The 24,575-nt window shown below is 42.5% G+C and overlaps 5 protein-coding genes across 6 annotated transcripts; 4 read left to right on the plus strand and 1 right to left on the minus strand.

Moving 5' to 3' along the window:
• The first annotated feature begins 203 nt into the window (after window positions 1-203).
• and4 (actinodin4) lies at window positions 204-1,991 on the plus strand. The gene is made up of 4 exons (XM_084698965.1): window positions 204-267; window positions 360-404; window positions 544-704; window positions 822-1,991. Exons 1-4 carry the CDS (start codon window positions 213-215, stop codon window positions 1,590-1,592), a joined length of 1,032 nt encoding a protein of 343 aa, XP_084555091.1. The 5' UTR covers window positions 204-212; the 3' UTR covers window positions 1,593-1,991.
• A 594-nt stretch (window positions 1,992-2,585) lies between these two features.
• cops6 (COP9 signalosome subunit 6) lies at window positions 2,586-6,293 on the minus strand. The gene is made up of 10 exons (XM_084700983.1): window positions 6,146-6,293; window positions 5,480-5,605; window positions 5,175-5,306; window positions 4,870-4,958; window positions 4,707-4,769; window positions 4,520-4,567; window positions 3,885-3,999; window positions 3,677-3,769; window positions 3,261-3,361; window positions 2,586-3,105 (listed from the first exon to the last, which is right to left on the minus strand). Exons 1-10 carry the CDS (start codon window positions 6,186-6,188, stop codon window positions 2,965-2,967), a joined length of 951 nt encoding a protein of 316 aa, XP_084557109.1. The 5' UTR covers window positions 6,189-6,293; the 3' UTR covers window positions 2,586-2,964.
• A 304-nt stretch (window positions 6,294-6,597) lies between these two features.
• Window positions 6,598-8,852, plus strand: LOC146302075 (F-box/LRR-repeat protein 12). 2 transcript variants are annotated; one of them, XM_084700952.1, is made up of 3 exons: window positions 6,598-6,795; window positions 7,087-7,162; window positions 7,384-8,852. In XM_084700952.1, exon 3 carries the CDS (start codon window positions 7,396-7,398, stop codon window positions 8,416-8,418), a length of 1,023 nt encoding a protein of 340 aa, XP_084557078.1. In that variant the 5' UTR covers window positions 6,598-6,795; window positions 7,087-7,162; window positions 7,384-7,395; the 3' UTR covers window positions 8,419-8,852. The 2 variants fall into 2 exon arrangements, with proteins under 2 accessions (XP_084557078.1, XP_084557077.1); XM_084700951.1 differs by lacking the exon at window positions 6,598-6,795 and adding an exon at window positions 6,806-6,941.
• Window positions 8,853-17,980: 9,128 nt separating this feature from the next.
• On the plus strand, window positions 17,981-21,943 carry LOC146302076 (NXPE family member 3-like). The gene is made up of 3 exons (XM_084701478.1): window positions 17,981-18,255; window positions 20,463-20,554; window positions 21,164-21,943. The coding sequence occupies exons 2-3, from the start codon at window positions 20,474-20,476 to the stop codon at window positions 21,941-21,943; spliced, it is 861 nt and encodes a 286-aa protein (XP_084557604.1). The 5' UTR covers window positions 17,981-18,255; window positions 20,463-20,473.
• Window positions 21,944-22,836: 893 nt separating this feature from the next.
• On the plus strand, window positions 22,837-23,772 carry LOC146302077 (NXPE family member 3-like). The gene is made up of 2 exons (XM_084701580.1): window positions 22,837-23,049; window positions 23,212-23,772. The coding sequence occupies exons 1-2, from the start codon at window positions 22,992-22,994 to the stop codon at window positions 23,742-23,744; spliced, it is 591 nt and encodes a 196-aa protein (XP_084557706.1). The 5' UTR covers window positions 22,837-22,991; the 3' UTR covers window positions 23,745-23,772.
• The last annotated feature ends 803 nt before the right edge of the window (window positions 23,773-24,575 follow it).

The following is a 24,575-nucleotide window of genomic DNA, read 5'->3' on the forward strand; positions in this document are numbered from 1 at the left end:
AATTTAGTCTTTCATTTCATTCTTTTGCATTTTTGGCATTACAAAGATTACTATTGTTGTTTTAAATAGTTTCTTATACATTTTTAGGTTAGATTATAGATCGATAATAATATATAGTTTGGACATTTTTATCACTTACACCTTGAAGCCCGTTGAAAATGATTCAACATGAACAGAATTAAAACCTGATGACTGGATTGCAGGTGATCAACATGTTTTCTCCTCCCTGGTTGGTTGGGGTATTATACTGTCTGATGTTGATCCCAGGTCAGTTTCTGTTTGTTATTTATTTGTTTGATAATAACAAGTATAAGAGTAAAGAATTTGATATTTGAGGCATTTTTCAAATCTCAATTTAGGTCTGCTGGAGGCAATGTCTTTGTTTGACATCATCAAACAAGAGGGTAACGGCACTCACATTTTCTGCAATATTGCTTTTCTCAGATTCAAAACATAAGTTGTTTTGTTCCTGTCAAAGAAGTGAATTGTATGTTCTTGATAGTTGTCTCCTCATTGTCTCTCCTTGGCTGTGGCACACAACAGAGTTGGCACCTGCCAACGTATTGAGTATCGATTCAGATAAGGCCAACCATTTCTTGAGTCACTCGAGATCAAAACGCAACGTGGACCCAAGGTGGTACAGAGGAAACCCAGACTTCCAGGCGTACTACCGCTACTACACCAGCATCGGTCACACCGAGGGGGTGAGGGCAGACGCCAGGGTGATATGGCTGAGGGAAAGGGCAACCTGATTCATTCATCTCTCTCTCTTTCTCTCACTAATCCCTGCTCATTTTCCTACTCTGTGTTCTGCCTCCAAGCTGTATGAGATTGACAGGATCAGGATGCTGTACCAGCAGATGAGGCACCTGGAGCAGGCATACGGACCAGATGCCGCCGTCCTCCAGAACCAGCTGGGAGTGCCTACCGTCAAGAAATGTGATCCCGCAACCGACAAGAATTGCAAGGCCCTACCCCTTCCCCCTCCCGCAGCAGTAAAAGGCATACCCCTGCCCCAACTGCCTCCCCCCCCTCCCCCTCCAGCCCTATCCCAGGCAGATGTCCTCTACCTGTGCAACGCCAAGGATCCCCTCTGCAAGCCACACATCGTCTACCTCCCCACGGGAGCTGTTCCTGTGCTCTGTGACCCGCGCTACCATCCCCACTGCAAGCCCCAGAAGTACGAGATCCCAGCCCCTGTAGCTCAGCCTCCTCCCCCACCTCCACCCAAGAAGTCTACCCCGCCACCTCTACCACCCAAGAAATCTGCTCCTCCTCCAGCTCCCATCCGCGCATACAAGGGCATGGAGTATGACTGCGACCCATACTGGGATCCTGACTGCCTCATCGACCACCCCCCCAGGGCTATTAAAGGCAAGTCGGCCCCTCTCCCTCCTGCGCTCCCCATTGAGGAGGTAGAGGAAGAGCCGGTGGTGGAACCAGCACCCCCTGCAACCATCGCCAAAAAACTGCCCTTACCCTACCCTTACCCGTACTACTATCCCTACCCGTATAACTACCGGGATGATCTGTACGATCCAGCTCGCTTCCAGTACCCAGACCCTGCTGATGCAGCCTCTAACAGTGAGTAGTCTGGTAGTCTGCCCTGGTTCCCCCTGGGCAGTATGGAAGTCGTGGAAGATGGAGGGGGAAGCTGTTTCTTGCCTTAAGGTTTAAGTCAACAACGTGAATAAACTTTATTTTTAAATATCAAATACACTTTTCCTCAGAGAAACAATGAGAATGTCAGAGCTGTACTGCTGGGGGCTGGTGTTTTTTTAACAATTCAAATGCACAAAAATGACCTATGCTTAGGCTATGGTGTCACTGATGTCACAATATGTTGCTTTACCTATGGTAAAGTTATTACAAAGATGTGATCCTACTAGTTACCATTCATATTTTGTGTATAATTATGATACAGTAACAGTGTTGTGCATGGTCAGATATCAGCATTATCATAATGATGATTAATAAACTTTCAAAATATGTTTTTTGTAAATTGTTATTTTTTTTATCACAAAAGCAATGTTCCTCAGTAGGTTTTTATGGTGGAAAAACAGCAAAAATGAAGACGTGGCTAGAGGAAATGTGCAAGACTGGAAGGAACTGTTGCCCCCCCATTGGCACCACATGGCTAGTGAAAGCCAACTAGTAAAGCAACGCGGAGAAACTAGAGTGGCGGTCATTAGGTTGCCTTCCGTTGTGTTTTAACAGCAATATAAACGCTGACTACTGTAAGGTCTTTAACTCAAACCGTATCACTTTTTATATAGCGGTACCCCCTTCCTGCTAACCTGCACCCCACACCATCTCCAGAGGCTATGCACAGCAAGAACAAGGCACATCAAAAGGCCTGCTAACGAGAAACACATTGAACTCCAGACTATAAACCTGCAGCCATGCTGACTCTACTAAGTTTGCTTAATATGCTTATTTGAAGATGCTGGTCTTTTGTCACACCGTAAGATGTGTTACTGAACACGACAGAGAACGCTCCCTCAAAAACACCAAGTAAGGAAAAGAGGAAATGGATCACGATGCTGTGATTTGGCAAACAGAAGAATCAAAGTCCCACGAAAAAAAACAGCAGATCATTTATTACTTACAGAAAAAGTAGAACAAAACATAGCATGAGGGGAAAATGTAATTTCTGTTCATGTACATGGATCCATTGATGTGCATACTCAACATACATACACAATGAGTGCTTCGTGAGTAATTTTGTACATGTTTTTTCTTCTTCCAGTACACTTACGTGGTACAAACAAGTGCTCTTTGAGACACTTAAAGCGTGGGCTACCTTAGAAAACAGTAAACCAGTTTGATAAGAAGCTAATCTTCACTTGAGTGTGTGTCAGTGTGTTTACAAAAAACGCAGACAAGCAAATGAAACTTTGCAGTGCTTGTGACCACTCCATCTTTCTTCCAAGTCATCCGTTCTTTACACATTCTCTCCATTCCTCAAAAGAACAGTCCTCTCATCCTTCGACCGATGCCCTGTCTGTCATACAGGACGTTAAACTTGTTGATGAACTGGTTCATGCTGTTGCAGGTCTTCGTTATGGTGCCTAGGTAGGCCATGAGGCCTACATCGTTGCATTGCTACAGGAGACAAAATGGCAACTTATCCAAAAGCAATAACTCATCAGAAATTATGTGACAAGGTCATATTTAGGTCAGGATTTTATATTAATTTCTTCTTTCTCTGACCGTTGGCAAGGAAATGTAAACAGGTATAAGGGACACTTGGCACTTACGTCATAGAAGTCAGTCTTGAATTTGATAGTGCTGAGAACAGGCAGTCTATGGCAAAGAGCATTGGCTTCTCTAAGGATCTCATGGTTGAACGGTACCTCTCCTTACATATGCAGAGTCACAGAAGAGGGGAACAACAATGGAGAAAAAAAAAAAAACAAAAAAAAAACATTCACACTACGAAGTGATTCAGTTATCAGGTTACATTACGCAACTGAAAAAAGGCGAGATACAAGATCACCGTTTTGGCACGGGTGGGGATCTGGATGTGAACACAGGCTGTCATCAACAACCCCTTCACAGATTTCTATTCACACACACACACACACACACACACACACACACACACACACACACACACACACACACACACACACACACACACACACACACACACACACACCATGTCATGACTCACCCGCTTCCACAGCTTTCACATACTCCAGGATGACCTTCACTCTGCTGTGTAGCATCTTGATAGCACTGTGCTGGGCTATGAGGTGCTCTGCCACTTGAAAACACAGGCACCCACAAACACACACACGTCAAGCAGAGGTCATGGCACACGGGATGTCCAAGGCAAAAGTTAGAACCGAGAACACGTCTGCGGTCGTTGCAATGGTTACCCGTGGAGTTCTCCCCGGTGCCTGTGGCGGTCATGCGCGCCACATGGTCAACACCGATTCTCTCTGCCTCTTCTGTGGCCAGCGTGTAGGTTAGCTCGGCAAACAGCATGGTCGCCTAGGAAACAGACGCATGGACATTCCAAACTTAAAATCAACCCTTCATCAACCACGTGCTCTTCCGGTTCTACCCATTGGCTCTTATTTGCTTTTCACAATGTATGCTTCATGTTTTGGCTACCCACATTGTTTTGGGGGCTATATCGTTGTTTATGATCATTGACCTATGCACCTTTTGCTCTTTCTTGTATGCCGCTTTCGATAAAAGCGTCTGATAAATGTAACCATGAGTACATTAGCATTTAGCAGACACTTATCCCGAGCGACTTACAGTAAGTACAGGGACATTCCCCCCGAGGCAAGTAAGGTGAAGTGCCTTGACCAAGGCCTTACAGTAGAACTGTCACTGTCACTGTACACACTGTCACTGTACACAACGTCATTTGCATGGCTGGGAATCGAACCGGCAACCTTCTGATTAATAGCCCGATTCCCTAACCGCTCAGCCACCTGACTCCCCCTGAGTCATGAGTAACCTGTACGGAGTGGACTGTGTTTGTTGAGGGAGCGTTGAATACCTCTCCGTTGATGATGTCTATGACAGACTCGTAGACGCTGACTGGTAACTGCAGGGTGACACAACGCATCTTAGCGTTCCAGCACATTTCACAATATATAGCCATTAACAATACACCACACACACACACCATTCAACTACTAAGAAACTGAAAATTGTTATTCCACTAAAACAAATTAGAAACTTACGTCTGTATGTTTGGTCATCGGGTTCAACTTGAGAAACAGGGGGCTCTCAATAATTTCACACACCTAAAATGAAAAATTAGCATATATGTTACATAATTCCTTGCTCCTTTTTCATGTCTATTTTACTTATGTGTACAACTAATCCCCCTTTGCAATGCCCTACCTGCTTGTGGATATGAATATCTGATTGGTCAGGAGGGCCTCCTGTGGTATACCAGCCCAGGAATTCCATGTCCTTGAAGACCTGTTTGACTGAGAAACAAAGAAATTCAGGGACAACTGTCACTCACTGGGCTTTTGTTTACGTACAACCCATAAAAAAGTTAGCCTTAGATACTATGGTACAAAATATTCTTATCAGCTCTAGAAATAATCACGTGGTCTTTTGACCTGCAGAAATCAGTTTAACACCAAGACACAGTCCTGACAGACAGACAGACAGACAGACAGACAGACAATAAAACTCACACTGCTCCTCTTTGGTGTAGTAGTACTCCTTGTCAATATGCGCCCTGTCATCTACAGTGTGGGACAACAGCTCAAAGGAGTTCATCACCTCGATGTTCCTGCCCTCCTGCTTCCCAATCAACGCTCCAATCACTGGAAAGACGTTAACAGTTGTAGGGAGCAGTAACAGCAAGACGGGAAGTGCAAAACAGCTTATTTGTCACGTGTTTAATTCTAGAACTCCAGTTCTATTTCCAGTTCGACTCACTCTGCAGCGTCAGGCTTCTCAAAAACTTCCAGGCAGGCTAGCCTCCACTGTTACATACCTTGCATCGGCCGCCCCTCCTGGGAACGGATCCGTATCCAGTGGTCTGAGATGTTGAGGATCACTAGAGGGTGCAAGGCCACCGATACACTCCCAGTCACCCCTGAGGCCATAACACTGGGGCTAGCTAGAAGACGAACAATAGGGAGGGAAGGGGGATTATGAACACAGCTATATGGTGGCTGATTTAGGTATTATCGTGACCATCCTTGACTAACATTACCCCAGTACATTAGAACAGCTGTTGAGTTATTATGTTAGCTTGACAGGCTAGCTACTACAACAAGCTTTAGCTATCTAGCTAGCTGCAAATACAACACGTCTTTTTTTCGCTGTAGAATGTTTTGACAAACAGTTTAGGACCTTACGCAGTATTTTGCTAGCCTAGTTCATTTAAACATATAACAATACTAAAGTTGGTTAAAGTTAGCCTGCTAAAGTTACTGGCCTTCAACAGTCAGGTCCCTAACGTCAGTGGTCGGCTAACGTGCTGTACTAATAGTAGGCTAGCTAGCCGCTAGCTACATAATCAGCATGAGAGTTGGTATGACAATACACCAAATGGATGAAAACATTACTAGCTATAAAACATTGCACGTTTTATCAGTAGCAAACCAGGTAATACGAATAAGGGGTATTACTAATGTTTTAGAATAACAACTCTAACCTGCCCCATCCACCTCCATTCCTCCACCATTGATCGTTGCCATCTTGTCCGACCGATTGACAGGTACGCAGGCGCATTCAGTAGGACGGCACTACTGAAGTTTACCAAAACGATGCAGGAACCATCTCTGCCACTAAGGTCGCCAAATCGTTCGTCTTCTTGCTGTTGATGTTTCATGGCAGTTGGCCTTCACGAATTTGCATTACTACCAGTTGCCAAATTGCACAAATAGTGCCTATAGGATATGGGACCTAACATGTTGAGATATAGTAATCAATATGTTGTTTGTGTATGATTCTGGCTTTAACAAATATTAAAGGTACGTATACGTACGCTACGCATTGAGTGCATCGGATTGAAACAGATGAATTAACCCAGAGATTGCATTCTCGCCACTAGATGTCGCAATCTCAAAGAAAACGTGTGGACAGCTCTTTAGTAATTTAAGGAGTGTTCATCAATTAACAAATGTGTCAATTTCTTCTGCGAAAAAAAAACGACTTTATATAGCTAGCCTATATATCTTCTAGGACATTTGACTATAAAGCCCGTGAACCGCCATCAGTCGTAGTTCCGGCATCACTGCGGCTAGGTACGGAAGTCGCTTTAGCAACCGGTTCTTCAGGGTTATTGACCTGAATGCAATTCTGGTACGTCGGCATATTTCGTCCGTGTAACGTTACTTTGTTTACAAAATGGAAGACTTAAAAACTTGCACCCTCGACTACTTCCCCGAGAATATTTTAATTGATATTTTATCTTACTTAAGTGTACGAGAGCTTGTCCGAAGTGGAAGGTAACTGCAAGTAATATTATTATGATGACTTTAGTGAAGGGAAATGTGTACTGTAATGTTCGCCAGGCTACGTCCTACCTTCCTTGCCGTGCATGGCCACGGAAAGACGATTCCTTTTCGTCATATAATTCTAATGCATTTTCAGAGTTTGTAAGAGATGGAAACGGCTGGTGAAAGACCAAAGACTGTGGCGAGCTGTTGATCTTACGGCCTGGAAAGGGGTAAGAATGTTTCTTTTGAAATTTCGTAAGCAAGTTGGATACTATTTCGTTTACATTTGCTTCTTAAAATACGTATGTGTTGGTGTAATCTCTTCATCCGTGCTTCAGTTAATAAATATATTATTTAACATGATATGAACTCAAACACATTTGTCCTTTTGTGTCGTGTTTGTTCCATTCTCCTTCTGTGTTCCCTGTCCTCGGTGGCCATTATGGGTCAGGTGACATCTCGCATGCTATGGGTCCTCCTGCGCCAGTACCTGGGCTGTGGGTTGAGATGCCTGCGCCTGCGTGGTTTGCTGCTGTCGGCCAGAGGTGGGGCCTTTCTGTCAGAGTCCTGGCTCAAAGCCTTGTCGGCCAGGTGCCCCCGCCTGCGCAGACTCTCCCTGTTGCATGCTGACCTGAGAGGCTTGCGCAGTTGCCAGCTCCTACCTCCAACCCTTCAAATCCTTGAGTTGCGAGGCTGTGAGCTACCGCAAGGGTTTTTCACACAGATTCCCCCCTGTGAACTAGACGGTTCTGAAAAGGCATCTACTGCCCATGCTCAGCAAAGGGGTCGGGCTGAGACTAGGAAAGGGTCTGCTTCCACGTCTGGGATTGCCATAGAGACGATAGTCCTTGACAACGTACCCTCATTCACAGACCAGCATCTGCAGAGTCTGGCTTCATGGGAGAAGCTTTCTCGCCTGGAGCTCCGGGACGTCTTGCGTGTCACCGCTGCAGGCCTTAGAGGCAGCGCTGCCAGGGAGACTGGCTCCACAGTGGAGGGCCTTTCCAGGCTCAAGTACCTGGAGATAGGCAACTCTGGGCGGCCAGGCTCTCAGATGCAGATGGCCTCCCTGGGGCTGGGGGCAGGCTGGCGGGGCCTAGAGGAACTCAGCCTAGGAGGAAGGGAAGTGGGTCCGGGGCTCCTGTGTGCCAGCCGCCTCAAGGACCTGCAGAGGCTACGCCTGAGAGGCTGCAGACTGAGTGAAAAGCAGGTGCTGCGTAGCTGCAGGACACTGAAGGAGCTGCGAAGACTTGAGTTCTGTGAGGTGTTTTTTCAGGCCCGGCAGAGGACAGAGGAGGGGGAGGGGGAGAGGGAGGAAGGGGGAGAAGAAGGTGGCGAGGGTGCTGGTGTTGATAGGGGTGGTGAAAACCCTGACAAACTGGATGAGAATGACCCTGTACCTAGCCTACGTCGCTCACTTGTACCCCTTCTTCCACGGTGCGCACTTGTGTTCACCAATTGCACTGTAACAATAAATTCTGACTAGTTATGTATCTATGAGGAAAAGTACCCTTCTATTACTTTATTTTTTGAATTAGAATACAAATACTCTTATTCGAGTTAAGATCTAATCTCCACGCTGTAATGCTTGACAATTTGTCATATAGTGTTAATTGTTTTAGTTGATCCACTTGAAATCATAACCAAGTATTTTAGTGTGGAGGCTGTGCTTAAATCTATCATGTATACATGTGTTTTTTTTTTTTACACATTGGTCATTCCTCAAATATGTTTTTATTAGGGGACTGAGCAACGAGCTGTCTCAAGAAGAGATGTAAAAAAGGAGAATTAATTTCATTCATAGACTGAAGTCCTCAATGCTTTATTCTGCTACTTTCAGTAGAATAGATCTGTGGTAGAACCTTTTTCTATTGCAAATTTGATTAAACCATTATCAATAAAGCATTGCTGAAACAATAACGTCTCTTAATTTTTGCATTTCCCTCCTACAGCTAATACACAGATGACGGTCTAAAGCAGGAGAGGGCACTTGGGGTCCTCGAGGGCCGCATGCCCGCATGTTTTAGATGTTTCCCTGCTCCAGCACACCTGTTTCAAATGATTGAAAGTTTTCAAGCTTTGTGGAAGCCGGGTAATGACTATTCATTTGAATCAGGTTGTGTTGGAGCAGGGAAATATCTCAAACACACCCCTGGTCTAAAGCTATAATTGAACACATCTGAGAGTTAACCATAATTCTAAGAAGTTTTGAAGAATGACCAGATTGACCCTGTAGTTATGCGTTGCCTAAATGTATTATTTGCCTTAGGTGAAAGATAAGTGAGCACAATACTGTGATCATAATGCTGTTTATCTGATGTTGTGCCTATGTTTTGTAGGCTCTGTCACAAGTGAGAAAGTACACTGCAGTTATCATGCATAAGTAGCTACCTACATTTTTTTGGTACATTAAGGATACAATTTTTACAATATTTTAGAAAGATCTTGATGAGAAAGTTTACCTGTGCTTTAACGAAGTGTAAACATCTCTACCCTTCAATTTCTTTACAGAAATTAATGCATTTGTAATTCCGGACTAAATCTAAGAAACTCATTATAACACTCAACATCAATATTATCTGTGCATTACTTTATAAGTGAGTTCAAGATATTGTCAGAAGGAGTTAAAAAACAGTCAGAGATGGAATATCTTTCAAGATCAATACAACTTGATGGTTTATTTAGCAGTTCATACAGGAAGACATAAAAAGCTAGCCTGGTCCTAACCAGACTCTCGTACAGCCGAAGAACGAAGGAGGGCAGAGCCAGGCTAATAAAACACATGATTTGTCACAGAGGTGGCACCACACATACATACACACACACACACACACACACACACACTTGAGTAACTTAGTAGACACTAACACACAAGGCATGTAAACATTATAGAACAGTACATGATTGTACAGTAGGCTACATGCCAAATTTATTTGATTTTTTTTCTCTTTTGGTCATGCATCATCGTTTTTGGTCATCATTTAATATATATTCTGTGGCAAACAAATGTCATCAGTGAGCTTAAAATTATAGGCCTACCACCTTGCTAGCACGCTAGCTAATAATGTAATGTAAGCTAGCTTTTTAGTTAACAGTAGCTAAAAATGGATACTACTCTGCATGATCATTTTATTGTGATAGGGACACGTTGAGGAAGTTTGACATAGCTACCTTGTTTCTTTACAATACAATTGACCTTATTGGTAACCATCGGATGCAGCCTGCTTTGACTGGGGGGGCAGTGAACATTTCTGGGGGGGCATCATGATTACGGAAGGGTGTCGTATAATTGTTTATATAACCATTATGTTATCATTTTTAGGTCTGCTTAACCATGTTAATCAGGCACGGAGGCAGACGTTATACACATTCGTGGCCTAACCCAAACCTATGACATATCCTGGGTTTGATATGCAGGAAAGGATCCTTCACAGTGCAAGCGCGCGCATTTTTGGGCTTTCATTTGAGCGCAAAATAGCTCTAGGCTATGTAAAATAAACTGACGCCGTTTTCCAATTGGTATAAACCTTGTCTATGAAGGCGATGTCTTTATCATTTCTGGCTCCAAATTGTCGACAGGGAAGCAGAAACATGCATGTAGCTTGGCTAAGTACTCTAAACAAGTTTGAGAGCGATGCCTAGGACCTTGTCTGAAAATGCGCGTTGGTTACGTTTGCAGAACAGGCTGCATTGGATTGCCATCATTCACACCATGCTCGCCTTCCCCCACAGCAGCGGTAACGTTAGTACCGAGAGCTGTGCTTCCTAGGACCAGGACGCTCTGCCTGTTCTGGAGTATGAGTCGCAGGGGCAGTAGTAGATGGTTTGGGGATCAGAAATCTACAATGTTGTGCCTGAACGCGTTCATTGAACGAAAGTTCATGAACTCATTCATAATTTTGGTGAACGTGAACTGAACGTAGGGGAGACCGGGGTTGGTTGGCACACTTTTCACTGTCAGCCATATTTCTCTGCGATCATTTATGATAGAATATTCTAACCAGCAGCAAATGAAACGTTATGGTCTAAGCTATAATTAAATATGTTTACAAGTACACAAATATTTTCTAAAATGTCGTGATTTGAGATTAAAGTCATGTTGTGCATTTGTGCCAACCAGCCCCATCACGGAGTTGGTTGGCACACAATATGGGGTTGGTTGGCACAATGTTAAAATGTTATAGTTACACAAAATGAAGCAAGCAATAGAAAAAAATTGAACATTGAAAAATAGTTTAACCAATTAATCATTCTATGACATATTTTATGCAATTTATTAGAAGGAATGTATATATTAACCTTAAACCTATGCCTAATCCTCAGGATTGGGCAAAAAGACTGAAGAACGGAATGTTGACAACAGTGTTCTTATTAGACAACATTTAAAAGGGACAATAACCCCAACAGTAGCCTAACAGTAGCCCTCCTAGTAGCCCCTCTCCCCCATCACACCTATAATACATGTCTTACCACTTTTTGATTAAATTCCTATATCTTCAAAATCACAACCAAACCCGCTCAAATTTAACCCAATTTTGTGATTAAATTATGTTGGCTAGCTAGCATCTCTCATCACAAACTTTCACATTTTAAATGTAGCTGATTCCCATGTCTATTAACTACATGTATTTATTTATATAGGCTATATCTTTAGCTGACAGTTTTATAATAAATTTAGTCCACAGACCACTTTTTTACTTTTGATACTATAAAAGTGAAATGTTACCCTCACCAAAACAGTTCGTGATTTTCACGTTTTAAAATAGAAGATGAGTGCAGGTCGAGAAAGCAAACATTTAGATGTTACAATTTTGTTTCTGTGACCTTCAAAACTACCAAAAAAATGCTGTGTGCCAACCAACCCCTGTAGCCAACCAACCGCGGTCTCCCCTACTGTATTACTGCCTGATTAGTATTTCTGTTAATCTATTCTTTGTTTCATCTTTTATTCACTGAGTTGTTTTTCAAAATGATATAGAAATGGAGGTGGTCAACTTCCCAAACAGCCCTGAAGAAGCCAAAGAAGCCTCGATCCAACAACTTATTAGAATGATGAGATAAAGACCCTACTTAACACACACCTGACCAAGCTATTCCTAATAGCCTTGTTGGGGTTCCAAATATTCTAGGTTCTATTAAGATCTTTTTGAACTACGTACAAGACCACAGTGACAAAACACATCAATACAACACAGGTATAAGCATTATACATTGTAATTGACTTTTTCCAGTCTAAATGAATAGACAGCACACTCCTCGCCTGGTATAATGTGTCATTACAGTAGCCTATACTACTATGACTATTCTGACAGGAGCAACAGTAATTGTGAAACAAGCTTAGCTAGTGAGTACTGTTGAAGCTCCCCGTCTCACGATTGCAACTTCTACAGTATGAACTGGTGAGGTGAGCAGGCCTCGCTTTAGGCTTTAGGTCCATATCATCTGTGCTTCTCTCTGAGTGTCTGCTAGCATCCAGGGCTTGTCTACCAGAGGGCGCTCTAAAGGGCACAAAGACACGACATGACAGTTAAGGTTTCCTGAGGTAATAAAAAAAAAAAAAATTGTCTAATAGGGTAGTTTCGATAATTATTGTAAAGGAATACTTTTGCGTTAAATAAAATACGATCAGTTTGACGTAATTCAATACATAACAATACATTTATATTGGTTTCACTCAAAGAGACGCGTCATGACAGTCAATTTTCCTGCGGTGATTCTAGCATGAAACCATCGCGTAATCAAGACTGTAACAAGTCATTTTAAAACAACAAATTGTATGAAATGATACGTCAAAACATACTTTAATATGTTTTTGTTTAATTTAAACATTTGTTAGTTGATAAAACAAGGCTTAGAGAGCAATTTCCCTTGCGGAGATATGGCTCCGCCTAGCTAATTGCTATGCAAATTCCTCTCCCGGAACCATTTTTATTCAACGGTAGGGGGAGCTTCGCTACTTACTGTGCTCTTGTTGCCAGCAGAAGTCCAACTGATGTCAATTTGACTTTGCTGGAAGCGGTAGAAAATTAGCTTTGTAACAGTATCGATTACACATTATGCCAGGGAGTATTTTTTATTGGCTGGGTTGTTTTAGGTGACGTGTACGGAACACCTTGAGTAAAAGTTGTGCACGGAACACCGTGAGTCTACAGTAGCCTAAGTTTCCCATGAACACTGTGCCGTAATCCTACGTTATTGTAATATGGAATATATGTTTAGTAGGCCTACTATTATTACACATCTTTATGATTGAGGTGGTAATTGATGAAGCAACATTTAACAAATACAAGTATAGATATTGATTTCAGATTAAAAGAGTAGGCTAGTGTTGTTTGTATCAACGTTAAAAAATGAATTATTTCAGAGCCGGCTCTTGTTGCCGTGGAAACAAAAACACGAGCCAGCTGTTGCTGCTGCAAATGACCAACGGAAAAAATGTGATACTCTATAATGACCACTAGATGACGCTAAACTGCCAAACCTATTTTCTATGCTTGCCAGGGGCAGAACAGTGATCATGTTCGTAATGTTAGCAATACGTAACGCTAGCCGCAATGCTAATTTCCGCTATGTTAAACACTATTGTCTTATGCTAAAACCGAAGTTCAATGTAAGTTAGCCTATTACTATAAATAGCCTACAGTATCCTCCGACCAGCAGTGGCGCTAATACCTCGGATACACATGAAAAAAGGGGCCTGAGGAGAGAGTTCCGGCTTCAGGGGCCTGAGGAGAGAGTTCCGGTTTAGAGGGGCCTGAAGAGGGAGCACTGCATTTGGACCCTTCTCAGAGAATGTCTAATATGGGCTCTAATGTCTAAACAGGCTCTGACCTAGCCTGGCTGCCAGCCCAACTTCTCCCGTCCACAAAAAAAAATTTGGTCGGGAAGTTGGGTCTGGAGGGTCTCGTATTGGGGAACAACTACAGAAAACCAGAATCTGGGCGTACCATTGAAATTGCCAGGGTGGGCTTTATACGATGATGGACAGATGATCAACAGTAACGTAATCACCCACGTCACAAAAGAGCGCTTAAATTGAATTCGTTTTGAACAAACAACATATTACGTTGCTCTGATTGGTTGTAGGTCTATCCAATTGAGCGAAGAGGCATTTGTTTTCCAGGCTCGTTTGAAACACGCCCCGTAGTCAAAGTCCAACGGAGAGTTCTCAGACTCATTCTGACTAGAATTATGAGTATGACAACGTCAGGCTAGCTCTGACCAGGCTCTGCACGAACTCTCTTCATTCGAGAACGTCATTTCCTGATTTTTTATCCGGTGGTGTCCCAAGAACCGTCTCGTCATCTAGGCTACAGCTTATCCCGGGGTCGGGTCGCGGGGGCAGCAACCTAAGCAGGGAGGCCCAGACTTACCTCTCCCCGGCCACTTCCACCAGCTCTTCCTAGGGGACCCAGAGGCGTTCCCAGGCCAGCCGAGAGACATACCCACTTCCAGCTTGTACTTGGTCTTCCCCGGGGCCTCTTCCCAAGAACCGGTGTTACGTTCCAACTGGTTCCCAATTTAACTGGTTCCCCAGCTGTGCGTGCACCTATCAGTCTGCCTCTATCACCAGATTCGTCACAAATTCACAAACATATTACTGGCTATTTTCAAGTCGGATCTCACATTTGCTGCGGCAAATATGAAAGTAGGCCTATGGGCTACGTGCGCACTAGGATACATTAGACTACCATTCGCGTCAAAATAAATGGAGAAAAAAATAAACATTTGCAGGCTCGAATGAAGTGGGATTCGATCGCAATAGAGCAAAAACACAGTTCATGAAAGACCGTTATTTACACCGCAAGCTAAGCCAGCTTTGGAATATTTGATAACTGATTACGTATTTGTTGGCCTTCAGGTAACATTTTGAATTGGCTTCTTCTGAATCAACTGGTTGCCATAGACACTACCCGAATGTAGGATACTAATCACGTATTTGGGGTTGTTTGGAGGCTAGCCGTATTTACCACGACATCAGAGCTCCTTCTGACACCATGTAAAAAATTCATACTAAGAACGTCGCTGCTAACCCAGACAATACGATCAAAATATGCGTAACACAACATGGAAACATTCGTTTCCTATGCGATTTGTGTAACCTATAGCTGAGTGTTTCTTCGCTATATCTTTTGAAATCAGTTCATTTCATAATTGTTTATTCTGTGAGCACTACATTACAGCCATTCACGCTATAATAAATGGAAGCTAAGAAAATAAAAGATTCGAGTTGGATTCGATCCCACGACCAAAAACAGATAGGTTGCTGATAAGCTATCCGTTGCATAACACCATGAGGTACTGAGGCACATACAGGCACTGGTCACTAATTTAATAGGCCTACGTTGGCCTTCAGGCAACATGTTGTTTTGGTTCTTCTGAATCAACTAGTTACCGTAGACACTACTCAAATGTAGGCTACTCTTCACGTATTTGGAGTTGTCTCTAGGCAATAGCCATATTAACCACGATATCACAGACTCTTATGACACCACATATTGCGAAGTAATAGCCTACTTAGATCGTCACTGCATGATATAGAAACGTGGGCACAGACATGATCCTACTTCTGATAATCATGGCAAGGTAACACTAACAGGTAACCAGCTGTTTTGGATGAACCAAAACCAAACCAATAACGCCAAAAGATATGTGGTGTAATTAAGAGTCTGTGATAAGCGGCAACACTTCAAAAGTAGCCCAATTCCACGGGAAAACCACGGACCTGGCAACACATCTTTTTTAAATTTTTCAACTGCAGGTACACAAAGTGATTTTGGTCTTAAGTTTCATTAATTGTTTCTAACATTTTTCATAAAATTCTTCAAATAAATGACATTGTGGTTGTTACAATCCTCAGTCCAGGTGGATAGGTGTTTCGTGTTTGTGTTCTGTGTGCGTTTTCTGTGTGTGTGTGTATAGGCGCGTGTGTGTGTGTGTTTGTTGCTGTGCTGTCTGACAGATCCCCACAGGTGGCGTGAATCATCTCTTCATGGCCCAATCTCCTTGTCCCTACTTGATATTTTAATTACAAATACAAACCCTAAATACCATCTGTGTCTGTCTGGGCTTGCACTTATTAAGCCATGCACCTTTCGCAAGGCGTTTGAGAGTCCCTGAGCGGTGGGTGGGGTCAGGTTCCCTCCGTTATAGGCATAGACATATAAAAGTGGCAGTGTTGGGAAAGTTCAAATTCTACATGAACTAGTTCAGTTCACAGTTCACATATTTTTAAATGAACAAGTTCAGTTCATAATTCAAAATGTTGAACTAAATTCACAGCTCCAAAAAATGAACTAGTTCTGTTATTTTTTCGATACGTTATGAACTATAATTTTTCGGAATTGTTTCCACAGCCCATATAGAACCACAGACAGTAATTGTTTTATTAGTTTAACGCTGAAACTGTGTCATATTTCATCTTCATATCCAATTTTTTATCCTTATCCAACCAGGATTCGCATTGAAGGGACAGCCTTCCCATTTGTTCTGCAATACCGCTCTCGGCCTCTACGCAACTTCAGCGATCTCACACTTGCTGGGCATAGACCGTAGAAGAAGGCACGCGCAGCGATTGACTGGTTGGGGTTGGGAAACCCTGGATACAGGACTGTTAACGGTGTGTTTTTCGCCTGGAAGTTTCTAGAAATCCGGCACCTTACTGAACGAAATCTAAAACAGTTCACAGACACCAGAATGAACGCGTTCACAGTATCGTGCATCAGGCAGTATTACAGTAGGCAGTTCACGTTCACCAAAATAATGAACGAGTTTATGAACTTTCGTTCAATGAACGAGTTCAGGCACAACAGTGAACAGTGGCCACTGTCCTGTTTATGGACTGTGATACAAAAGTAGCCTAGCCTACAATGAGACGGATCAAGACGCACTTGTTCCGGCAGTACAACGGTACTTAAGAATCATTTGCTGGACCTGATGTTATATTAGTTTCCTCCAGGAACAATGACTCTTATTGAGGGACTTGTGCTCTTGTTTGTTAGTTGTAGGCCCTAACTGATTTAAACTGAATCAACTTCCCACCTCCAGAGACACAGACTGTCTCTCCACCTTCAAGAGAAGGCTCAAGACGCACTTGTTCCGGGAGTACAACGGTACTTAGGAATGGTTTGCTAAACCCAATGCGTTTCCTCAAGGATCACAATGACTCTTGCTTAGACTGTTGCTCTTGTTGGTTAGTGGTAGCTGATATAAACTGTTGTATTCTATTTTAGTTAATCCTATTTTTATTGCTTTCCTACAGGTACACTTGCACTTAGAGATTCATGTTGTTTAATTGTAACTTGCTTAACTACATGCTCATATGGTGTCTTCCCTTTAGCACTTATTTTTTGGTTGTTCACAATGCGTACTTACATTTAGTCACTTAGCAGACGCTCTTATCCAGAGCGACTTACAGTAAGTACACAACGTAATTTTCCATGGCGGGGAATCGAGCCGGCAACCTTCTGATTACTAGCCCGACTCCCTCACCGCTCAGCCATCTGACTCCCCAGGCGCCCCTACTTCTTGTTTTTGTCTATGATTTGAGGCTATCTTGTTGTTATTATCAGTGACCTATGCACTTTGTAAAGCTCTCTCTTGGAAGTCGCTTTGGATAAAAGCGTCTGCTAAATGAATACATGTAAATGTAATGTAATGTTTAACTGTTTCCCTTCTCCAACTCACCGGATTCAAATGACGTCATCAAATTCATTCGTTATGAAGCTCAACAGAAGCCTGATATTAATTTTAATAAGGGTTGTTGGAGCAGGGAAACGTGTACTGTTGGAAATAGTCATGCATTTAAAAGATGATTGCTTTTAATTGCAAATTGAAAGATATATAAATGTATTAAAAGTATATTGGATGTTCTTATTTTCTTGTATGACTGTATTCCCCTGTTGAAAATTCAATAAAAAATGGTTCCCGTCGTAACCCGGAGGCCTATTCATATGATATATTTTTTTTTTTTAATGCACAGACGCAGATCGCTCGAGTTTTAAACACTATCGCTGGGGCCAAAAGGAGATCGTGAGCTGTGGTTATATAGGGTTAAAGTTACTAAGGTGGTTACCCAAGTCGAGCAGGTCTGACGACACGTCCTCCTGTAACGCCCTGTGAGCGATTTCACAAATTATGTCTGGGGCTTTAGCAGACAGTAGCTTAAACAAAGTTTCCTCAACAGGATGTCGGATACAAAACCCTTGCAGATGGAACAAGAGGGGCCTTCCTACTGGAGCCTTCAACAAATACTTTTTTCCGGTGCGAACTTTTATGTGCGGCTCTGTGGATTTTAAAGGATTGTGAAGCAAGAATCGAACTTGTGAGTTGCTACCTTGTTACATATTGTAGACATTTTGTCCAACAAGACCATAATACATCCACAGTAGTATACTCAGTCGGTTAATTTATGTTTTGTTTAATAAAAAAATAAAAAAATTATAGGCTACGGTAAATTCCGCTATATTGGGACAGTTTTTTAGAATTTGATCTGTTGATTGCGTATCATCAATTACAAAAAAATAAACATGATGCATTTCTGATAATTATTTAAGCCCTACTTTATGTCATGAATTACGCACCCTTTATTGTAGTTGACATAATACTATTGATGTTTGGTAATTTGGAATGGCATGTTTGCGGATAAACTTCGTTTCGGTATTGATCAGTTTACCTGAAACACGTCTTAAAATGTATAATTTTGGGCTCATCAATTTTGGGCTCATCAATAGGCCTATAGTTTTCCTTTATCTCGGGGCTAAGCTACTTAGGGTACTCATCTCTGTGGTTCTGTGTTGACATAGGAGGTAGCCTTCGTCTTTTATCAGATTATATGAATGTGCTACACCCAGGTCTGGACTGGGATTGAAAAACGGACCGGACTTTGAAACGCAGACCGGCACAAGACTTGTTTATTATTATTACCCCTATATAGGCAGGGCCACGTTTGGAGATGAGTATGGGTGCAGCCTCCCGTCTCATGCCCTCCTGTCTCGTGCCCAAGCTGTTCAACGGTAAATTCAGAGGGTCAAAAATACATTTACATTTAGTCATTTTAATTTAGCAGACGCTTATATCCAGAGCGACTTAAAGTAAGTACAGGGACATTCACCCCGAGGCAAGTAGGGTGAAGTGCCTTGTCCAAGGACATAATATCATGTTGGCGCAGCCAGGAATCGAACTGGCGACCTTCAATTCCCTAACCGCTGTCCTTCCTATGGAGTAACGTCTTCAGTCCTACTGTTTGCCATCAGCAACTCATCAGCAACTCATAGCACTTGATCAGGGTCTCTCCTTTCTTGTGTCTTCTGACCTTTAATGCAAGGCCAATCATAATATATATGATTAATCAATATTCAAATATCCCCCCCCCCCCCAATATATTGATATAAAAATATAAATGTGCTACGCTACGACAGGCAACCACGCACGCTGTCCTAAATTATCATTTAAAAAATTAACTCGCCCCCCCAATGTTGATTCCATGGCTACGGCCTTGCTTTGATGTATTTGCTGGTTTTGTCACAGAAGACAAACTCATTTGTCCTCGACAAATCGTTACAGTACTCCTGTGAAGGAAGCATTAGCAATGGAGAGAAGGCAAAGAAAAGAAAACCACAAAGTGTAAAAAGAACCAAAAAGCAGCCAAAACAGGATACTACTTCCTGCAGTACAATACTGTCCAAATAATGCTTAACCCTTGTGCTGCCTTCGGTACACATGACCTAAAGGTTCATAACGAACCATTGTTGTGTTTACCCAATACAAAAGCAAATAAAAATAATTTTCTTTTAACCTTCGCAATGTGAGGGGTCTGAGACAGCCAACGGTTAAAAGAAAATACTTCACTTTGTTTTTGCATGCAGTAAAGTTGTCGTCAAAGACGGTGGCTCAAAATGACTGATGGATCAGAATGACCCGAAGATAACACAAGGGTTAAGAACACTGTATTCCAAAACTGCTTTTATACAGACAGAAAGTTTGTAAGTTATCAAGAAAAGAGGAACACCTGTATGAATCGTTAGCGTCAACCTTCAAGGCTTAATTTACTTCCATTGTTGCAGAACAGCTGTAAGTTGTTAACCCATTACTTGTTCCATGAAAAAGGCATTTTTGTATAACTCTGAAACATACATTATTTTTCAGTTTTTGGTAACCTAAACATTTTTTTTTTCAACCTCTGTCAGTTTACCATTTATCTTTGTACCAGTTTGACTTTTGACCGGTAGTGTACATATTTGAATTATGGCCTCTTGACCAGTGTGTCAGATGCAAAGAGGTTGTGCATTTGAGCCCAGCGAGTGGCAAACGACACCTTGTTGTGGCGGAGCGTGGCTACGTCTGTTACATACTGTCACACACATAAAGGTACACAATTTTTTTTTTTTTTTTAACACAGTAGGCTCACCAAAAGCAAGTGACAAGCATAAATATCCCATAAAACAAATGTCCACACACACCCTGTATGTTATGCAAGTGTGTTGAAGTTTACTTGACTGTGTAACCAACATATTAATATTTTATTAACAGATCAATGGAAAATGGAAAGACGGCTTCTGCGAGGAGTTTTTATTTTGTTAATTTTGGCAACCATTTTGTTTGGTGCTCATATCTTTTGGACAGTAAGTTCACATGCAACTGTTTTTATAGAGGTTATATACACTGTTGTTGTTTTTATGGCTGTTTGTTTTTACAAGGGTGTGTTCTGTGTAACTATTCATTCACATCTGACTTCCTGTAAAGGATATTGTGACGGGTATGTAACGGCTGTAGCCACGCTCCGTCACGACAAGGTTCGTTCGCCACTCACTGGGCTCGAACGCACAACCTCTGACTTGCCAAGCGTGACCACTCCCAACTACGCCAAAGAAAAGCTAGCTATTCGTTGACGCGGGTGGCCTGTTACATACCTGAGGAGTGAGTTTTACAGGTTCACACCCGTTACATTCACCCCTCTGAAATTCACTCCGGCGGTTAGCTAGTGCTAACCTCGTGAATCCGGGTCACGGCACCAAAGTGACGGGTATGTAATAGCTGTAGCCACGCTCTGTCACGAAAAGGCTTGTTTGCCACTCACTGGGCTTGAACGCACAACCTCCGACTTGCCAAGCGTGACCACAACCAACTTTGCCAAAGAAAAGCTAGCTATTCATTGACGCGGGTGGCCTGTTACATACCTGAGGAGCGAGTTTCACAGGTTCACAACCGTTACATTAATCTTCTGTTTACAGTCTGGTTTCTCTAAACTAGATCCCGGAGAACTTTGGCTGGTGGATGTCTTTCCAACAAATCACAGTCCTGTCAACTTACAGTTTCAGAGTGAAAGGGAGAAGACCTTTCTCCCAACTAAGGACTCTCTGATAAGTACAGTGGACTGGCAATATTTGACTGAAACTCTACAGTGGCCATTACCAACTGAAGCTCTGTCCTCCTTAAATAACTCTACAGACCCGGCCAAATGTTCATTTTCTATCACCAACCATAGTTCACAGTACTTTGTCGGGGATGTAGTCATTATCACCATTACTGCCAGGAATGCTAACAATACACAAAAGGTCTACGGAGGGGATTTTTTTCAGGCCAAGCTGTATGACCAAGAGCTGAAAGCAAGTGCTTATGGGGAGGTGACGGACCATGATAACGGAACTTACACGGCCCGCCTGGTTTTGCTCTGGCCTGGACAGTCCAGTGTCTCTGTTCGTCTGGTGCACTCCAGTGAGGCTGTTTTTGTCCTGACTAAGAACAGAGAGCAGGACCCAGATAAAGTCTACTTTTCAGGTTACTTTGAGGAAGGAACTAAAAAGGAAACGGTGATCTGCAATGCCCTGAAAAGTTCAAGATTGGTAGGGGACGGCTCGCAGTGTTGCTGTGAGTACAAAGATCCAGTCTCAGGGGAATACTGGTACTGCAGACGGCCATCTTCACTTTCCTGCAACACGCTGGTCTACCACAGCATGGGTGGTTACCAGGCTAAACTCTCAGAACTCGAAGCCTCTCTTCTTAAGAGGTAAATTCAACAATTAATGTTGATGGTTCTGACTTTAAATTAAGCTCTACGTTGTCAATTGAATGTTCTAAACCAGTGGTCCTAGATGTTTCCTTGCTCCAACACCGGATTGAAATAAATGGTTGATATCAAGCTCTGCAGAAGCATGACTACAAGTCATTCGAAAGAAGCGTGTTAGAGCTGGGAAACAGGGTTGAAGATGACTGTTCTAAACATTCTAGTTCTGGAGTAATTTCCTAACTAATCATTGAATGGAGGGAAATCTTGTAGAATTAAATTAACTTTTTAATTTAAAAAAGTAAACACAATAAACACATTAAAATAACTTCTAGTATCTCACTGACCACTTTTTTTTACGATTTTTTTTTTTTTTTTACAAACAGGTCCACCAATGTCGAAATACAAAGTGACCAACCAGTGATCCATGCTCAGAAACAAGGCAATGATACAAGTACGGCAAGAAGTCTATTTCACATCCTCCATTGAACTTAGTAAAAGTAAGCCAAAGTTGGTTGGCTTTTGGTACTGGAGTTACTATACAGTCTTGGCCAAAAGTATTGGCAGTTACATTTTGTGTTTGCAATGTTTGCTGCTTCAGGTGTTCTGGTGTTGATTCACATTGCTACTCAATTGTTGTGTAGAGTGATCAGCCACAAAAGCCACATTTCACTGTTTTTGGGCCCTGGCATAAAATGACTGCTAACATTATTTAACTTAGTCATATCATCAGCACATGGGACATTAGTTATAGTCAGGTGAAATCACTACATCAGATTGGATTTTAAGAGTAGATCGATTGCTGTATTACTGTAAAGAGGAGACTATTTATATATATTAAATGTTTTGACAATAACAGCTATTATATAGCTATTATAATAATATTTATTGTTTTTTTAGGAACACAAAAAGGGAAAAAATGCCGGCCTGGTTTACCAACTCCAATCCCATCTGGATTCTTCTTCAAGGATAGTTGGACTTCCCTTGTGTGTGATGCACAACAATTCAACACAGCAGAAGCAGTGTCTACTTGTCTGAAAGACAAACAGATCTTGATGATGGGAGACTCCACTCTTCGCCAATGGTTTGAACATTTGGAGAAAGCTGTGCCATGTAAGTGTCATATTTGACAGACACAGAAAACACTAGGCTATCTTATTTATCATCTTCATTATTATGTTAACTACATATACAAAAGTAGATTATAGGTAGGCCTTTCTATGTGGTTTCTGTCCTTTGTTATGTTTGGTTCAGCATATGCTTCCTCTGTTGCAGCATTGAAACGCCTCAACCTTCACACCTCAGATAAATCGGGCCCCTTCGAGTCAGTCAACCTCCAGTCCAACACCCGCATCATCTGGCGTGCCCACGGCCTGCCTCTCCGCACCTCCAAGACTCCCTGGGCCGACTTGCACTACATCGCCAGCGAGCTGGAGGGCTTGGCTGGAGGCAAACACTGCGTGGTCGTTTTCACTATATGGGCTCACTTCACCACATATCCGGTGGGCGTGTACTTGCACCGCCTTGCTGTTATCCGCCGAGCTGTGTCGTCCCTGCTAAGGCGAGCGCCCGATACTCTGGTGGTGATCAAATCTGCCAACACCGGCTATAAGGATGTGTACGGCAGTGACTGGCTCTCGTGGCAGCTTGATAAGGCCCTGCGAGTTATGTTCAGAGACGTTCCTGTTGTCCTGATTGATGTTTGGCAAATGACTTCTTGTCATTATTCCCCTGACAACATCCACCCTCCCCCTGTCGTCATTAAGAATGAGGTCGACCTCTTCCTGTCGTTTGTCTGTTCACAGTGAAAGGAAAAATAAAGCAGAAAGAACTTCACTACAGAAGTCTGTCCACATCTTTCAGAATGTAGGGGTATACTGAAAGACTGTCGGGTAGGAGATATGCAGGCTTTCACGATTGATTTCAAAATGCTGTCTAAACCACAGAGCAATATGTTAATAATTTACCCAAGTATTCTATAGTTAAAGTGTGTACCTAATATTTGTAAAGGCTCCAAAGATCACAAGCCAATAAACTCTGACCTCATCTTTCACTACTGTGTAGGTAGATAAGGGGTAATGCCCCACGAGGTGTACATTATTAACTAGCCTACTTAGCTACTAACCAAGAGTGAGGTCGATACGGCAAAGCCGAGGTTTGATATTTCCAGGCATGACCGAACGGTCAAGGTTAGTAAGTTGTTTATTATATGGCATTTTTGAGCTCTTTTCTATTGCGAATGAAAAGAAATGGTGGGCTAATTGTAGATAATTGTAGCTCGCTCTCAAGTCTCACGGTGTGTTTCAGGGTGTTAATGTAAGCAATTACTACTACCTCGCTTTCGCTCGGTTGATACGTTCAAGCCAGAGCCAGAGCCTTAAGGAGAGCCTTGCCACTCCTTTTTTTAGGAGAGCCTTGCCACTCCCTATTAAGCCCCATTGTACCGAATTTGGTTGCAGTTCCACCAGAGTTCCACTGGGGGTGATCGCGAGCGAGTGCATGTTGAATGGGAGTCTATGGAGCTAAACGGCTAAATATGTCTCTTTTGCCTGATTGTCGTTGAGAAATCTCCGATTTGATTGTAGTTTTTGCATGTTCAACATGGATTATAGGTCGAAAGTTGAATGAATGAGTACTTA

This window comes from Hypomesus nipponensis, chromosome 1 (assembly GCF_054491055.1).
Source record: "Hypomesus nipponensis isolate SF chromosome 1, ASM5449105v1, whole genome shotgun sequence".
In the NCBI taxonomy this organism is placed as follows: Eukaryota; Metazoa; Chordata; class Actinopteri; order Osmeriformes; family Osmeridae; genus Hypomesus; species Hypomesus nipponensis.

Bases quoted from the DNA above. Each gene is read 5' to 3' on its own strand.
- LOC146302075 (XM_084700951.1), top strand. From the start codon at position 6,841: ATGGAAGACTTAAAAACTTGCACCCTCGACTACTTCCCCGAGAATATT. The intron at 6,942-7,086 runs GTAACTGCAAGT...ATGCATTTTCAG, and splicing joins GAGCTTGTCCGAAGTGGAAG to AGTTTGTAAGAGATGGAAAC. The intron at 7,163-7,383 runs GTAAGAATGTTT...ATTATGGGTCAG, and splicing joins ATCTTACGGCCTGGAAAGGG to GTGACATCTCGCATGCTATG.
- LOC146302077 (XM_084701580.1), top strand. From the start codon at position 22,992: ATGATGGGAGACTCCACTCTTCGCCAATGGTTTGAACATTTGGAGAAA. The intron at 23,050-23,211 runs GTAAGTGTCATA...CCTCTGTTGCAG, and splicing joins TTTGGAGAAAGCTGTGCCAT to CATTGAAACGCCTCAACCTT.
- and4 (XM_084698965.1), top strand. From the start codon at position 213: ATGTTTTCTCCTCCCTGGTTGGTTGGGGTATTATACTGTCTGATGTTG. The intron at 268-359 runs GTCAGTTTCTGT...ATCTCAATTTAG, and splicing joins CTGTCTGATGTTGATCCCAG to GTCTGCTGGAGGCAATGTCT. The intron at 705-821 runs GTGAGGGCAGAC...TCTGCCTCCAAG, and splicing joins GCATCGGTCACACCGAGGGG to CTGTATGAGATTGACAGGAT.
- cops6 (XM_084700983.1), bottom strand. From the start codon at position 6,188: ATGGCAACGATCAATGGTGGAGGAATGGAGGTGGATGGGGCAG. The intron at 5,606-6,145 runs GTTAGAGTTGTT...TTCGTCTTCTAG, and splicing joins AATGGAGGTGGATGGGGCAG to CTAGCCCCAGTGTTATGGCC. The intron at 3,106-3,260 runs GTAAGTGCCAAG...TGTCTCCTGTAG, and splicing joins TCAAGACTGACTTCTATGAC to CAATGCAACGATGTAGGCCT.
- LOC146302076 (XM_084701478.1), top strand. From the start codon at position 20,474: ATGGAAAGACGGCTTCTGCGAGGAGTTTTTATTTTGTTAATTTTGGCA. The intron at 20,555-21,163 runs GTAAGTTCACAT...TTCTGTTTACAG, and splicing joins GTGCTCATATCTTTTGGACA to TCTGGTTTCTCTAAACTAGA.